The 17,315-nt window shown below is 42.1% G+C and overlaps 1 protein-coding gene across 1 annotated transcript; it reads right to left on the bottom strand.

Annotated features, from left to right (window-relative positions):
• Nucleotides 1-805: 805 nt before the first annotated feature.
• Nucleotides 806-16,407, bottom strand: RIPK1 (receptor interacting serine/threonine kinase 1). Its single transcript, XM_056854452.1, has 11 exons — nt 16,216-16,407; nt 12,420-12,573; nt 10,741-10,878; nt 8,655-8,883; nt 8,413-8,562; nt 7,561-7,637; nt 6,602-6,692; nt 5,106-5,732; nt 3,605-3,676; nt 2,150-2,296; nt 806-1,116 (listed from the first exon to the last, which is right to left on the bottom strand). The coding sequence occupies exons 1-11, from the start codon at nt 16,365-16,367 to the stop codon at nt 812-814; spliced, it is 2,142 nt and encodes a 713-aa protein (XP_056710430.1). The 5' UTR covers nt 16,368-16,407; the 3' UTR covers nt 806-811.
• Nucleotides 16,408-17,315: the final 908 nt, after the last annotated feature.

Raw genomic sequence — 17,315 nt, 5'->3', positions numbered from 1 at the left:
GTCACCCAGCAGGCTTCATGTGGAGGAGTGGGGAATCGAACCCGGTTCTCCAAATTAGAGTCTGCCGCCCTTAACCACTAAACCATGCTGGCTCTTAACGCTATACTACCTATTACAATATTTTTTGAAGCCAGCGAAAAGCCTTCCAGTGACACAAGGGGGGAATGGCAGGCACCAGGGGACAAGGAGAAAAAACATGTACAGTGCTCCATATGGATGCTCCATTTATGCTGCAAATGCTTCTGCACAGCAGCAGTGAGTGCACAAGAGGGAATAATCTCCATGTGGTGGTAGTGTGGGAATTAAGTGCATCATCCCACACCAGTCCCCTCCCCCAACATATGATTTGCATAATTTTTAGTGGAATCAAACCACCATTCTTCTCCCCGTCATCTTTTATTTCTTCTTATAATGTACTGATTATTTTCATGTGTTGGAAAGGAAACGATTTTTCTTTTAAGACTGATACACGCAAACATGTTTTATGTCTCAGAAATGACTGCTGATAACCACCCCCTTAGAGCAGACTTATGTCCCTTTATGTATTTTTAATTAAAATTATACAAATACATTCATGATTTGACAATACATTCTAAAAATACCTTTTCAGTCCTTTACATTTTTTGGCATTGTCCAGCAAGATATGGCAGCTAAAACAGAAATGGACAAAAATCCATCTTCCTTTTTCTGCTTGTACTAAAAGTCTTATTCTGGCAGCACTGACATATTTATAACGGCTATAAAAATACTGTAAAGCAAAATGCATTTCCTGTAGAAAACTTCTTTCAAGGTAGCAGAGTCCTTCTGTTCCTCACTGGTTACTCACTTGAGACTCCTGGCTTATTTTTACAAGGCTGTTAAGGAGGTCGATCCTCTTGCAAGCAGAGAGAGCTCTTGCCAGCTTTCCCACGGTTGTCCCTTTGCTGCCTTCCTTCATCTGCCACTTCTGTAACATCTGATAAACTTTTTCTTTTAATCCATCCCGTTCATAGTCATGATCAATTTCATCCAGCTCAGGGTCTGTGAAGCCCAGCTTACGGGCACAGTGTTTCCACTGTTTAGCCAAGTTTTCTCTCACAAGGTTCAGGTGTACATCAGAAATGACCGCAGTACTGCCTGGAGGTAGAAAAAAGAAAATGGGATACATGTTTAGGTCTTTCAGCAGAAAACAGTAGGAGTCCAGTAGCACCTTAAAGACTAACAAAATTTCTGGTAGGTAGGTCTTTCATTGACAGCATTCTTATGTTTTGTTCTCAGGGCAGAGCTAGAACAAGTTATCACTTTCTAAATCTTTCTTATCTCTGAGGAACACAGATTTATCTCAGGTTATCCTCACAACAATGCTGTAGGCTAGGCTGTGAAATAGAGATCTGCCCAGCAGCATGGCTGAGCAGACATTTGAATTTGGGCCTCCCCAATCGTCCACCCATAAGAACATAAGAAAGGCCCTGCTGGATCAGACCAAGGCCCATCAAGTCCAGCAGTCTGTTCACACAGTGGCCAACCAGGTGCCTCTAGGAAGCCCACAAACAAGACGACTGCAGCAGCACCATCCCACCACCCACTGTTGTCCCTCCATAATTAGCAACATGGTGGCAGTTTGTTTTTAAGAAACCCCAAAATTTTGCTTCCTGTACTTTTTAGAGGGAGGTACAATAGTGTTGCCCTGACCTGGATGGCCCAGGCTAGCCTGATCTCATCAGATCTCAGAAGCTAAACAGGGTCAGCCCTGGTTAGTCTTTGGAAGGGAGACCACCAAGGAATACCAGGGTTGCTGTGCAGAGGAAGGCACTGGCAAACCACCTCTGTTAGTCTCTTGCCATGAAAACCCCCCAAAAGGGGTCGCCATAAGTCAGCTGCAACTTGAAGGCACTTTACACACACACAGTTATCTTCTGGGACCCAATATGAAACCACAGACGCAGGTTCCCAAAAGATCACTGAAAAGGCCATGGAGTTCACCAACATTTCTTTCTATAGATTGATCTAGAAATATTTGGGCATTAAATACCTTTCTTTGGTAGATGACCCTCTGTTCTTTTCAATCCTAAAACTCTATGCTCCTGAACAGAGTTATGAGACCAAATGAAATTATCCTAAACCAAAGACTATCCCATTAAGGTAGAACAGTATTGATTTTTCTACTTACCAAACAGTTTCTGGTAATCTGCACAATCATACGAAGTATTTGCTGGATAACCGCCTATATGGAAATTCTGATCATTTATTGCCATAAAGTTGTACGGCCCTATTTGAATTCCGCAGCTGTTAACTAGTTTGTACTGTGCGAAGTCGTCTGTATATGAGATAGTTAAAAACACATACACATCAAATTCCCACAAAACAAAGGGTGGAAACAGTAGGAGGGAACAACTTTTAACAGCTGGTGTGTTGGCTGATGAAAACAAAGTAGAAATAACAAAAACAGATAATTCAACATGGTATATGTTACACTGCATAAACTAAAGGGTATCTGTGAAACTGCAACAAACATTTGAATTTCTGATGCATCAGATATATTTGCCATACCAGCTGACAGGTTCCTTGATAGCAATATAGAAAAGCTTCCATACAGAAATATCATTTTACAAGGGTTGTGAGAATCATCTGTTTGATTTAAAGATTTGATACAGTTTTGACCTTGCTCAATGAATATGAATATATTCATATACAATTTCATGAAGTTTAGGCTAAACCAAACAAGATTCCTGAAACTCTTTTTTTAAACGCTTGCTTTTTCTTGATGCAAAACTGGGATGATACTATGCAAGCATTCTCTCCATGCAGAAGGAGCAGGATGAAGGGCATGTGCAAGATGGAGCCAATTTTGCTGCTTTTATTGAGAGCTTTTATCTATTTTAATTATTTGTTTTATAAGCTAAAGCCGATAAGAGGCTGGACCATCTGTTTTACATTAACAGCCTCTCGACTCCATAGACAGGACTGCTTGACTGTTTGCCAAAGCTTTATTTTCCACTTCATTCTTGGTCTACAACTGCCCGACACGGAGAAGTTTAAAGTTTCCTAAGATTACAGCTCTATAGTTACACTTTACAGCTATGGGGTAGAAGAAACATGAAAAGGGTTCACTCAGACAAACTCTCCAACCAACTCTGCAACGAGGACCTTTAAACAGAAAGAATCCATAAGTGGAAATTTTTTACTCTCTCAACTGGCCATAAAGTCACGGAGCCTATTTCACACCTATCCTCAACCAACCACCCCCTGGATACACAGGAGGTTACAAGAGATGAGCCAGTAGCTATCTCCAGTGTGATATGGGAAATTTCCCTCTTGCCACTGAAGAACCTATTCAAGGTTGTAGGAAATTTTTCATTAAACTTTATTGGCAATCACTGCTCACTGAGGAAAAAGTTGTGGCCAGTTACCAGCAGCTCAATTGTATTTCAAGCAAAATTGACAAGACATTAATAATCTCAATAAGAACATCTTATCATTTAACCCCCCTTCTCTTCCCCATAAGACCAAATGTGGAAAGAAGAGTAATGAAAGAGATAACAGCAATTCATTTGTTAAGGGGAGAACTAAGAGACATTCTGCTGTGTCGGGTAGATATATGGTTTATGCTGCTGCAGCTGATTACCTGTACTTTTTCTGCATGTAGAAGAAGTCTGTGCAAAGTTTGCCTTCATAGAAGGATTAAACTCCACTTGACCTGAACAATTACATACACTGAATTATATTTACACCACAATTTCTAAAGGTACAGAGTAACTGTTAATATACCAGTTAAAGCAACGAGGATCTGAGTTTCTATACAAACTAATTAGTTCACTCCTGTCATGCTTCAGGTTTGTAAAGAGCCACCCACCTGGTCACCTGTGATAAGAATCATGTTCAGGTGACCAAGCAGGCAATCTTAACCAGCGTCAATTTTGTTCGTTGTGTGTTAAGTGCCATTAAGTCACTTCCGACTCACGGTGACCCTATGAATCAATGTCCTCCAAAACATCCTATTGTTAACAGCCTTGCTCAGGTCTACCAAAATGAGGGCCGTGGCTTCCTTTAGAGTCTTCCTCTATTCCTGCTGCCTTCAACTTTTCTAGCATTATTGCCTTTTCCAGTAACTCTTGTCTTCTCATAATGTGACCAAAGTATGATAGCCACAGTTGAGTCGTTTTAGCTTCTAAGGACAGTGCAGGCTGGATTTGATTTAGAACCCACTGATTAGTCTTTTTGGCGGTCCACAGTATCCATAACACTCTCTTCCAACACCACATTTCAAAGGAATCTTTCTTCCTGTGAGCTTTCTTCATTGTCCAGCTTTCACACCCATACATAGTAATAGGGAATCCGATGGCATGAATTAACTCGATCTTGGTTGCCAGTGACAAATCCTTACATTTGAGAAACATTTCTAGCTCCTTCATGGCTGCCCTTGCCAGTCTCAATCTCCTTCTGATTTTTTGGCTGCAGTCTCCCTTTTGGTTGATGATGGAGCCGAGGAATAGAAAAATCTCAAACAATTTCAATTTTCTCATTGTCCACCTTAAAGTTGAGTAATTCTCCAGCAGTCACTTTTGTCTTCTTGATGTTCAGCTGTAGCCCTACTTTGGTACAATTTTGTTTTCTTGTCCATAAATGACAAAGGCAGATGTGTGTTGACAGGCAAGCAGGAAAAACCTTTTTTTCAGACTAGTAACTAAAACCATATGCCTTAATTAACTTACATGTATACAGCTCAGTTAGGCTTCAAGTAACCTAAGGGTATACTTCCCATGTTCTGAACTGATGTTACATTTTAGCCATCCAGGATTAGTAGAGTAGGATTAACCGATGCACATGCATAATGGACAGGAGAACTAATGGGTTGGATCCAGACTAAACTGTCCAATGGCAAGGTGGAACTTTCCCTGTGCCCCCCCCCCTCCAACCACAGCTCACCAATCTCCATGAAATGCTGCTCCTGGGAGATAGGGGACCCTGAACAATGTCAGGAGGAGGGTCTGCAGCAGGAAGGGGGAAACAGGTAAAAATTAACATTTTAGCCTGAATTCCACCTAGGGTCTGTAATTGCCATATCGCCAGTTCACATCTGTCACTTATAGTTCCCCCTAAAATATATCCCCAAACAGCACACTTACCAGTTTCTGTGTTTCGGCTTTTGGCACTAACGTGATATGGCATTGGGAGCTTTGGTTGATGATCTGCACCTGATTCTGGCACAGGCGGTTTACTGACGTTAACAGTATTAGCTGAATGTGATCCATACATATCCTCTGCACTCGTGCATGTTCTGAGATCCACGGGCCTCACCCCATATGAATTATTTGGACTGTATGGTACGTTCTGCCTCTCACTTGGTGCTCCACCCAGTGGCTGTTGCCTTAGATGATAGTGTTGGGCCACAGTGTTATTAATCAAATTACGACTGATATTTGATCTGGGGTTTTCGGCTCTCGAATATGACTCTTGTACCCGTGGGGCAGCAGGTGCGTTTACGAATGGGTCATGAGAAACCCTTCTTCTCCTCTCCTCCTCTCGCATGTCAGCACTGTATGCCGCCCAGGGGCTTTCTGCTTTGTCCATCCTGCTGCCGTGCAGGTGGTAGTCCAGTTCCTCCTGCAGTTTCCTGTTCAGATTCACAGAATGAGGCTCAAAGGAGGTTTCGCCGCTCTCTATGGGTTCGTTTTCTGGACAAGCTGCAAAAAGGGCTTCGTCCACAGTGTTGGCTGCAGGATCCTGGGAACTGTGTAGAGAACTGGGCAAATCTGCAAGGGAACAGGAGGGTGAGTTAACATGACTGATAGCTTTGCAGAGGCATAACTGAAATTTTCTATTGGGTTTGACAGGTACTTTCTTACTGGCTCTAAAGGTACAAGAAAGATCATGCATAAAATTGCTGCTGCTTCTCTCCTTCTCCTTCTCTCTCAGTCATGCTCCTGCGTTTTTAGGAACAACCTGACTCAAAAATTCAGCAAGTGAACTATAAAGATAAAGTATCTGTCTTAGAATACCCGGTCCATTAAAAGAAAGAAAGAAAACATAATGAATCTTGTACCTGCACACACAAAACTTCTGACTGGTTCACAAGCATCATTATCAGCCCCAAAAGGACAAGATCTACTTGGCATTCCTGGAACTCAGTAAGAGCCTTTGCTATTGGAAACCAGCAAAAAGAAATAAAATAAGCCAGGTGGATCTTCAGTGGGGGCACAGCTCTATGGGTCATTGAAACCCCACTTCTTAACATTAGAAATCCTGTTCAGCCCCTGCCTCTCCTCCATTCCTGGCTTCTGAACATTCACAAGGCATTGCCTAAACTGTCTGTGTCGGTGAACTGTGCTGCTTTCCCAAAGCTGAAATTCTGCACCCAAGATGGACTTCCTCACTAATCTGACTCTATCCTAGAGTAGTCTTGATTTTAACCATAATGTATTGTGTGAATCCAAAGCAGTTCTGAGATTATATACTGTGAACTACAAGCCTAAACTACTTTCTCTCTCAGGGGTCAAAAGACTATGGATTTGCACATGAAGTTATTCTTGGTAGCGTAATCACTATGTAATGATAAAGGTGAACAATTCTTCAGAATGAGGAGGACGAAAAGATGACTTGTTAAGAAACTGAAATGGATTACCTATCCGGGTACTACTTGGAGGCTCTGCTACAGCATCTACTTGGAGAGACTGCATCCTTTTGACAAGTTCAGTTGGTTCAGGGTACACTTTCTGTCACACACACAAAAATACTTGATTAAATCATATCCAACACCCTAACTTTCATGAGTTTGTGACTCGGAATGTTCATCGAAGAAGACTCTTATGGACTGTGAGCAAAGATTTCGTATGCTCACGAGCTCGCTCTCATATCGGAGGAAATGAACTGTGACTCATGAACGTTCATATTGAAATAAGTGTGCCATTTAAAGTGCCACTGGATTTTTGTTTTGTTTTGGTGGTTTATTGTTATGGTTAAGCTCAAGACCTTTGGTCAAAGGAGCTAGTAAATAAATGGAAATGGTTTTGTTTTGGTCTCGGAGGCATTGTAATGCCTTTCTGTTTAAAAGGGCATTTGATGGAGGCTGAAGTTTCTGGATTTGTTGTTGTAGTTTCACTGCTGATAAATGTTGTAGAGAATTGTGTATTGGGTGGGTGCTATTTTCATTATAGAGAGAGCCAGCATGGTGTAATCGTTAAGGTGTCGGACTAGGATCTGGGAAACCCAAGTTCGAATCCTCACTCTGCCAATAGAAAGTTGCTGGGTGACCTTGGACCAGTTATACACGCTCAGCCGCAACCCTGGCTGGTATTTGGATGGGAGACTAACAAGAGGCATGGTGTGGAGGCAAGCAATGGCAAACCACCTCTGAATGTCTATTGCCTTGAAAACCCCACCAGGAGTGCCATAAGTCAGCTGTAACTTGACAGCAAAAATAGGTTTTAAAATTATATTTACTTGTTTTCTACAGTACTTGGCTAGCACTATTTTGTAAACTGCCTTGGGACATGGTGGATAGTGCACAAGGCAGAGTGTAAATATTTTAACAAATAAACAAAATGTGAACCGTGTTATCATACCACATGCTTGATAACTTACTTTTATCTTTCGCACATCGTCTTCCACATATTTTTCAAAGTGCTGATGGTAAAATGGCTTATATGTCATATTGATTTCTGCAGTAAATCAAAGCACTATAAATTAATTCAAGCAGTCTTTGATGAAAACAAGATGTGACTATGTTCTTATGCACTTTCCCCCATAACCTTAAAAGTGACATGGGATTAAAAAGCAGGAATTGGAGGCAAAGGCGGGAAGAGAGCAAGGAAAGAACCACTGGCCTGATGTTCCCGTTTTCTACTTGCAGGTAATGTTTCATAAAAGAGATCATTTAGAAATGTTATCCCCCACCTGCAGTCTGAAGTGGCAAGGTTTTACACCTCACTCCCCTTCACTTTGCTGTATTCGTAGCATCTGCAGAGCACTCACCACTTTGAAATGCTTAAATTGTGGAACTCCCTGCCCCAGGATTTGGTGGATGGCTGCCAACTTGGAAGGCTTTAAGAGGGGAGTGGACATGTTCATGGAGGAGAGGGCTATCCATGGCTACTAGTCAAAATGGATACTAGTCATGATGCACACCTATTCTCTCTAGTATCAGAGGAACATGCCTATTATATTAGGTGCTGTGGAACACAGGCAGGACAATGCTGCTGCCATCGTCTTGTTTGTGGGCTTCCTAGAGGCACCTGGTTGGCCACTGTGTGAACAGACTGCTGGACTTGATGGGCTTTGGTCTGATCCAGCAGGGCCTTTCTTTTGTTCTTTTATGTTCTTGGTATGATTTTAAGCCGCCCTCTACTCAGCCTGCCCTATCACCCATGATATATTTTAACTTGTGCTACTTTAAAAGATCGCTGAATTTGTTTCAGGACAATAATCTTTTCTTACCTGCAAAGGTTGGCCGATCCTCTGGATTTTGACTCCAGGAACATTCCATTAAAGAAATGATCTCCACTGGACAACTTTCCTTAATTTCTGCTACAAGCGGCCTGTCCCCTTGCATGACACAGAAGTATACGTGCTCGTCGTTTGTAGCATCTGAGGGGAGCGGGCAATCGAACAGGCTTAAAATTACCTTTGAAGGAACCATGCTGCAAAGCTACTGTAGCAAATGGAGACAAGACACTTACTCTCATATGGTTCTTTGTTAGCAAAAATCGCCCATAGTACTATGCCAAAGCTGTAAACGTCTGATTTTTCCATGGGTGTGATATTAATGGATTGCAGGTGCTCAGGAGCCATGTAGAAAAGAGTGCCTGCATTGCTCTTGGGGCTGCACTTGAGCTTCCTTTGTCGGCTGGTCTCCTCTTTAGTCAGCCGGCTCCAGTTTCTGAAGCAGGCTACGCCAAGGTCCGCTATCTGCAAACCCAATTGAAGAACTGTTATAGGTGAGGAGGGGAGAGGAGCAGGACTGAACTGTGATGGAATAGGACAATCAGCAGCTTCTATGCTTAACGCAATAACTTTCCTCAAAGTATTGGTTTTTGATTGGTTTCAGTCCCCTGCAGTGCAAATGCGATCGAGAATTGCTCATATTTCACTGAACTATGAATTTTACAGGGATCTCAGAAATCACCTAATCTCACCTCTGCTGTCCAGGTTCCTTGGATACACTAGCCATTCCAGTCATGATAGTGTTTTAATGGTGAATTTTCTGCTTGAAGAGAAGAATCCCACCATCTCACAAACATGAGCAAAGTTGCTACCAGAATACGGACAGTGTTGTTGCAATGTGAAACAGCTCACTAACTATACTAATGTACGATTGAGTACTGCTGTGATTGCTTTCTTTTATTGTCATGCTGGTCAATGACTGTATTTTAGTAAATTTCAATCTGATTGGTTTCAGCACTTGATTAACTATGACGAGTTGTAAAAATGAGTTGCCACCTGACAGTCCTCTGACGCATGTCACAACATTGCCAGTGCCTGTTTAGAAAATGCCATCTTCGTACTGGATTAAATTAAAGTTGTTTTAACTGCATCTCTTCTTTCCATGAGTATTTCTGAAATCAATAAATTGGAAATTGTTCCTTTCAACGAGGAACAGGCGGCTCAAAAGCTTGCTTAATTTGTTTGAAGAAAATGTACACAACGCACCAATTTGAACTTGCAGAAGTAAGTACACGGTATAACCATTTCTGGATTGCCTCACTTTCGACTGCAGGTGGAAAAAATGCATGCATGTACATATGCTCCTTACCTCTTTTTAAAAGCTAGCATGTCAGAAGTCTTTCTCACACATTAGCTTTTTTTGATGCAAAGAAGTATTCAAATATGCAATCCCTCTCTAAATTAGTACAGTCCAGGAGAGGTATATCATGTGACTTTATGTTTGTATCTGCAGGGTCTTCAGCTCTGACACACTAAGTACCATCTACTGTGCCTTTCATGGGCTGCAAATCTACACTATACTATTTCTTTTAACAAATTCCTTGCTTTCCCTGTTTGAAATTGTGGGAAAGTGGTGAATAAACTACATTTGAATTGAGCACCAAGATGCAATTGCGTAGTGATAACCTTAAGCATGCTATAAACAGTTTTTCTCAGGTGGCCGACATGCTGAACCAGTGTACTGCATCAGGCAGGAGACAGAAGAATATAAAAAGTTTACATGAGAAGAACAGAAAATAACAGGAAATCAGTGCTGCATTTTGTTGCTGTTTTTTGCAGGATATTTTTTTTAAAATCCCCTCCAGCTCTGTGAATTTAGGCAGACTGGTCATCATGTATTTTTACTGAGTCAAATCACCGTCCCACCTAACATAATGGAGTCTGCTCTGAGCAGCAGCAGCTGTCTAGAATCTCAGGCAGAAAAAGGACTTTCCCAAACCTTGTTACTTGAGAGCTTTTGACAGGTGATTCCCTGCAAAGCTGATGTACTACTGCTACATTTGCCACAAGATTCCCTCCCCTTTCTCTAAGTATATGCAAAGCTTGCATCTATCCCTCATTTGCCCTAGAAAGTCCAGTCTTTTCTATTGGAAGATAACCTGTTCGTCAGAATCCAGCCCTGTAGCATTAGCACAGATCCTGTGTGTATGTGTGTCATGTTGCTACCCCAAGCCAATGGTTTTGTTTTCTGAAGACAACCAGGACCACACATCACCACCAGATATTAAGAGGTCACTGTTTTCGTGAGTCTAGCTCTTATGTAACGAAGAAGACCAAAATATCACCCTTTTGTAGACCAAGCCAGGAGCGTTGTGCTTGTACCTTGATGTGGAAGTCCTCATCAACAAGGATATTTTCTGGTTTCAGGTCTTTGTGCACTAAGCCTTGTTCACTTAAGTAAAGCATTCCTTCAATGATCTCCAAGATGAACCGCCCTTTCACAGGCATGGGAATTTCAGTCTGCAACCAAGCCATATAACAATTTACATATTAAAACTTGATCTGAGATATACAGAGCTTTAAGGTGAAAGAAACCACCCTCCCTTTTTTCAGTCTATACCTAATGAATATTGGCCAGGATAGTTGAAGTCGTAGGAACTGAGGGACCGACAACAGTCCTAAGTAGAGTTACATCCTTCTGTATTCACTGAAATCAGTGGGCTTAGAAGACGGTAAATCCTATCGGCTTGGCAGGCTGAAGCCTAGGACCTCAAAATCTAGGGGGCCTCTGGCCAAGGTGTATAATATTATTGACACGGTCATAGGTTTTTTTTACACATGCTGTCATAACACACTGAAGTCTCTAAACAAACCTTCAGTGGTTCTTTCAGAATTCCGGTTTATTCCACAAAATGTTTACTAAGTTTGGTTATTGCAAAAGTTTTTCACAGTGTTAATTTTAACATTTATGCTCCCCGCCCCCATCACTACAGTATTTAACAATAACATCTTATGTCCTTTAGAGGAGGAATTGTGAATTGTGGAATTTTAAACACCTGTCATCATCCTCGGCTTCACTGAATTTTGTTTAAAACACGCTTCCATCTTCCTCTAGCTGTGAGGGTGGGGGGTTGGGAGGGGCCTCACAAGCGGAATAGCCAAGGGCCTCTCTTCATCTAAATCCGGCCCTGACTGCACTGCAGGTATAACTGAGAGCTCATTCCAGCTAACTTTTCCTCGCTAGGGTACAACAAGCAGCTTTCCACAAGTAAATGTATTCTGGGCCATAAGTCTTTTCAGATGGGATAGAAGCTTAAATACAAAATATAACACATTTTAACATTGTGTAATGTGCACAGTTGACTCTACGCTCTTCCTTCCATCTCAGGGCTTGTTCAAATTCTCTGAAAATCCACATCTTGGAAATAGCATAAACAAGCCTGTATCCAACAGTTTGTTCTGGTGGCAGAATTGTAGGTTTCCCGGTTCAAAATCAAGGCGATAAACCAATGCAAAGCAAACAGCTGTGATGCTCAAGCTTTTTGGTCATATGAGCTTAATAATAAAGGAAAGGCAAACAGCTGTGCTTATGAGTAGACCTCGCCCAGCTTGAGATTCAGCATCCCTAACTTCTGAGACCATATTGTACAATGGTTTGGATCCAGCCAGCTCTTTCACTCAATCTCCCCTGATGTCTCTCTTTACTGCAGCCCCAGTCCCATATGGAATCTCCAGCATAGCCTTTTTGGTGGTCAAACAAACCCTCTCCTCCCTTTTTCGCCAGCAGAAAAGCTGGTTGGATCTGACCCATTGTCCCTGATGTTCACTATTGGCATGTTCTGGACTTCTAAATGTAACCAGATTCACTAATTGGGAATCATAAGACTGAATAAGTGCAGAGAACCTCTGATTCTCCAGTTCTCACTGCAACACAAACATGTCAACAAAAACAAAAATAAGATGACCTCTACATTTTGAATATTATTTCAAAATGTTTAACTGCTGCCTCAAGAATTAATAGTTGGTTTCTCTGTAAAGTATCAATCATGCAGCCTACTCACTGCCTTTAGAACTCTCATCAGGTTTCCTTTGTGCACATATTCCATCACAAGAGAGTAGTTACCATCTTCCAGAATGACACCCAGTAGCTTCACCACACGGTCATGGTTTAGTTTTTGCATAATTTTGCCTTCTTCGAGAAGGGAAGTGTTACATCTGGAAAGAAAACACATACACAAACAACCCAGACATAATGCTACACGATTACCAAGAGGGGAGAAACACAAATATAAGATCCCGATCAAGGACCTTCAGGGAAACAGGAAGACAGGTGCACCTATTTTCCAGAACTATTTGAAGAGGCTAGCCAGACCTTTGTGTGGTGGCATCTGCCATAGTTCAAGCGACAGCATTATCACTAATAATTTATTATTTTGATGAATCTTTAAATAGCTAGTGACCTTAAGCCGATGTTTCCCAAATTTCTGAGGGCCAAACTAGAAGGGACAGTGGGGAGGGAAATCCATATATGGCTCTCCCATGTTGGTGTTTCTTAAGTGTAAACTAAGGCCACAGAGGCAGCTGCCGCATGGCAGAGAGGTAGATAGTCAGTCATTTATTTTAATACAGAGGCATATTGTGAAACTAAAATGACCCATGTCATGTGATTCATCACTGGGAGCCAGCGTGGCGAAGTGGTTAAGAGCAGTGGTCTCTGATCTGGAGAACCGGGTTTGATTCCCCACTCCTAGACATGAGGGGTGGACGCTAATCTGGAGAACCGGGTTGGTTTCCCCACTCCTACACATGAAGCCAGCTGGGTGACCTTGGGCTAGTCACACTCTCTCAGCCCCATCTACCTCACAGGGTGTCTGTTGTGGGGAGGGGAAGGTGATTGTAAGCCATTTTTATTCTTCCTTAAGTGGTACAGAAAGTTGGTATATAAAGACCAACTCTTCTTCTTCCATGATGTATCACTTTTGCCCTGATCTTGTAATTAATTATGTTCGCTGAGCAAGGGGATGCTAATGCTATGGCTACTGAGGCAAGGAATCAGCAGCAGTCTCGGTGCCCTCTTTGGGGCCACCTCCTCTTCCTTACAAAGAGGGCAATTGAGGTGCAAATGCAGTAGTCACTGCTCCCTCCCTGTCCTTTGCACCTATTTGTGAGCACATGGCTGATGAGGTGGTGGTGGCAGATGCTACTTTTGCGTGTGGACGGCAAGGAAGAAGAGGCAGCCACTGCTGCCTCCTCCTGTGGGGTGTGGTTATGGCTGCCACCTCTCCCTCACAAGGATAATGGTCCAGGGGTAAGCATAGCAGTTGCCTCCTCCTTCTCACAATAAGGACCCAAAAAAGTTCTCTTCACATGGAGGAATCTGGGCCGTGCTTGGGGCAGCCCTGCAAAGCACTGATCCACTGTGATATCTCCCAGTTCCAGTCAAGTTAGTCTGTGCCTCAGTTGCATCCCTAGAATTGCTATTTACTCTGTGTACCCTCTGGGGGTAAACAGCACATTAGGGGGGTGATAGGAATAATTTGGAGAGTAAAAATGGAAAGGAGTAGGATGCCCCCTTCTTCTCATGCTATGGCCCCGATCTGTACTGGAGCTCCCACAACTGTTAAAAGCCAATATATTTTCTGCAGTCATATCTAGTAGAGCCCTGAGGTGTCTTTTCCCCCCCAATTAAAGTTCAAGGCACCTCACTTGCACATTTAGCCCTTACAGGGTTTAGATGTATATCCAGTCAGTCCCCACTGCTAAGAGACATGGCAGAATTTCTCACATGCAGCAGATTAGAAAGGCGGCCAGACAAGTATGCAGCGATACAGCAGGATGCACCCTCTGGCGGGATATTTGGCCTCACAAGTGCCATGATTTCTTTAACCGGTTTATTTCTCTTGGTACATTAGCAATTTCCCTTGTGGAATGCTAGTGTGCCCTATACTTTAAACCAGCATTAAGGGCCAGATCAACACACGCTGAGGCTCTAATACATGTCAAGTTTAACAGGGTCCAGAACATTACCACACAAATAGCAACTTAGCATTTTTTTTTAATTTAGAGGTTTCTCATAATCAAGGCCCTAAACTGAAATTTACTTAGCTTGTGACTGGGGTTTGGCCATGATCACCCCAATATAGAAAAAGAGGGACAAATCTAATGCCTCCAACTACCGTCCAATCAGCCAGCTCAGCGTAGTGAGTAAACTCTACACTAGGCATCTGTGCTGGACGTTTTGGGACTAGTTAGAGTAAGAGAATATTCTGGTTGAAAAACAAGCAGGTTTCACACCAGGCTGTTCCATGTCTGATTTTATATCATATGCCAATGAAATATAGTACCTGGTCTTTGTAGATTATAAAATGGCTTTTGACAGTATTGCCCAGGAAGAATTATGGGCAAAATTAGACTCATACAACTTTATAATAGCAAGATGTAACCAACAGGGCTATTTTATCCTGTAGGGACCCTGTCAAGAGGGGAGTGCAGCAGGGTTGTATTTTGGCTCCTTTGCTATTTAATTTGTATATAAACTCCATGGTACAAGCCCTCTCTAATCCAGACTTTCATCTGCCTAAATTAGCAAACAGACCAATCCCTGAATTATTATATGGAAATGATACAGCCAATTTTGGTTTAAACCTGAACCCTCTTGGATTAATTCCTTTAATTCTCTTAGAGGATTTTAGTTTAGGCTGGGCTGAAGCAGTTGAGAAGAAACTACAATCTTATGGGCTTAGTCCTCCAGCTCTATGCCATCTTGTGTTCCTGGGAGGTAAAGAAACAATCAGACAAAGAATCTGGGATGCAGCTCTTCAAGTTGATAGAGCCTGGGTCCATTCTTATCTGTTGATCAATTTTTTTTCCAGAGAATCACCCAAATGTCTTAGAATTTCCTAAATACTGCAGAGCATTTACTTTGACCTGTTTCAGAATTCTATCTTCAGCTTTGGTGCAAGGCAAACATAATATCTAGGTATTTTTTATTCCCACCATTAGTGTTCTTGCCAACTGAATGCTGAGAAAACAGTTAAACATGTGTTACTTCACTGTTCATTTTATAAGGATATTCGTTCCCTGTATTTACCCCTATTTTATTTACATTTCCACACAGATCTGATAAATTTTATATATACACTTTTAAGGTGGCTAAATTTTGTACTTTGACTCAGCTGATAGGGACTCAGATACTTCAGTTATTTTATTAACTGCTACGACTTGACAGCACTTAACACACACACACGCAGTATTACTAAAATTAGTGTTTAAATTAATAATTGTTATTGCTTGTATCTGTTTTATTTGTGTTTAGCTTGTGTCCCTGTGTTGGCTGATCTTTGATCAGCCAAAAAAATGAATAAAAATCTGGTTCTGGCTGTATTCTCAAGGTATGGGAATGTTGGGAGAGGAATAGATATATTATTTATTATAATTATTTAATTTTTACCCCACCCTTTCCCAACCGAAGCCATGACTTTAGTTGGAAAACGCAACAAGCCTGATGGTAAGCAGACCTATTCAAAAACCACATGCGATCACAAATCTCCAGTAGGCATTTATAAAGACAGATTACAGACAACTGGCTTTTTTTTCTTGTGTCTCTATTCAAAAGCCTACAACAAAACAGGGAGCCTGGTTTCCATTTGTAAAACTGTGGGAGAGGTGTGAAAGGATTAAAGCCCCTCTCTCTCCTCCCCATGTGAAGTCCTGATCTGAATCAGGGCCTCGTGTACCTGTACTTGAGTTTTAAAAGATGCTGGGAGGATTTGATCGTAGATTTCCCAGTGTCTTGCCTGTTTTCCCCTCTAGTTTTCCCTCTCCTCTCTGGGAAGAATAAACTATGCTCCAACTTACTCTGTGCGCTTAGGTCCAGTGTACACTGTTTTTAACACTACGAGCCCGTATCTCTTGTGATAGCATAAGGAAACCATGCCGAATCCACCAGCATCCAGTTGTGCTTTTTCCAAAAGGTCTGCAGAGTTCATCTGGATATCCGCCAACGACATGTTTGCAGGTTCGTGTGACAGTCCAGCAAGTCATAAAGATAAAATCGTCAACCTGTAACAAGGGCACAGAAGATAAGGCATGGTGGTCCATCACTTTGCTGGTAGGGTAAATAATGGGCAAAACAGGACAGAAATCTTCCTGTTGGTACACAGTCCAGTAAAAAGACTGAGGATGCTTCTTAGGCGATGTCTTTTAGTCTCACCCTAGTCTCATTCAGTAGCCGCCTTTCTTTCAACCTGGTTTACCTCCTGGCCTCCCCCTCCTCCCCACAAGCAGCTTAGCCGAAGAGTCCCAGACACTAAAGAACCTGGCAGGTAACCCTTACAGACGTAACCAGGGGCCTCTAAGTCATTGCAGAGACCTCTCACTTTTTACAGGAATGATACCTGCCAGGTACAGGCAGCATCCAATGCACTGCTTTTGGCTGGAGTAATTCTACGTCTCCAGTTTATGACCTGGGATGTTGTGCATCTGTAGCCAAGCCATGTGATAAGGCAAATTTGACAATGTTGCTAGGGTTGCCAACCTCCAGGTACCAGCTGGAGATCTCCTGCTATTACAACTGATCTCCAGCCGATAGAGATCAGTTTACCTGGAGAAAATGGCCGCTTTGTTTTGGATGCACAAGCCCATCATTAAAGCCTCAATATTTTGAGTTTGATTTTAGCTAGAAGCCCTAGCAAAGACCTCTGTGGCTGAGTCCCTGGAACAGCACTGCTGATTAGAGCAGACCATGCTTTTAAAATTCAGTTTCATATGTTCACCCATGGTTAATATAGTGAAATCATCATGTGCCCCATGCAACAACAACCTTCAGTAAAGTAACGGATTAAAGTTACTGCTGCAACACTAGTCTATGACAATTCTTAGCAAGTATATAATTTCCTAGATATTGTGAAAGCATTGTTACTGACACACAGGGACATTCATAGTACCCCTTTTGAGGA

This window comes from Euleptes europaea, chromosome 8, assembly GCF_029931775.1.
Source record: "Euleptes europaea isolate rEulEur1 chromosome 8, rEulEur1.hap1, whole genome shotgun sequence".
NCBI classification, from domain to species: Eukaryota; Metazoa; Chordata; class Lepidosauria; order Squamata; family Sphaerodactylidae; genus Euleptes; species Euleptes europaea.
This window is presented reverse-complemented; position numbering and strand designations above follow the sequence as displayed.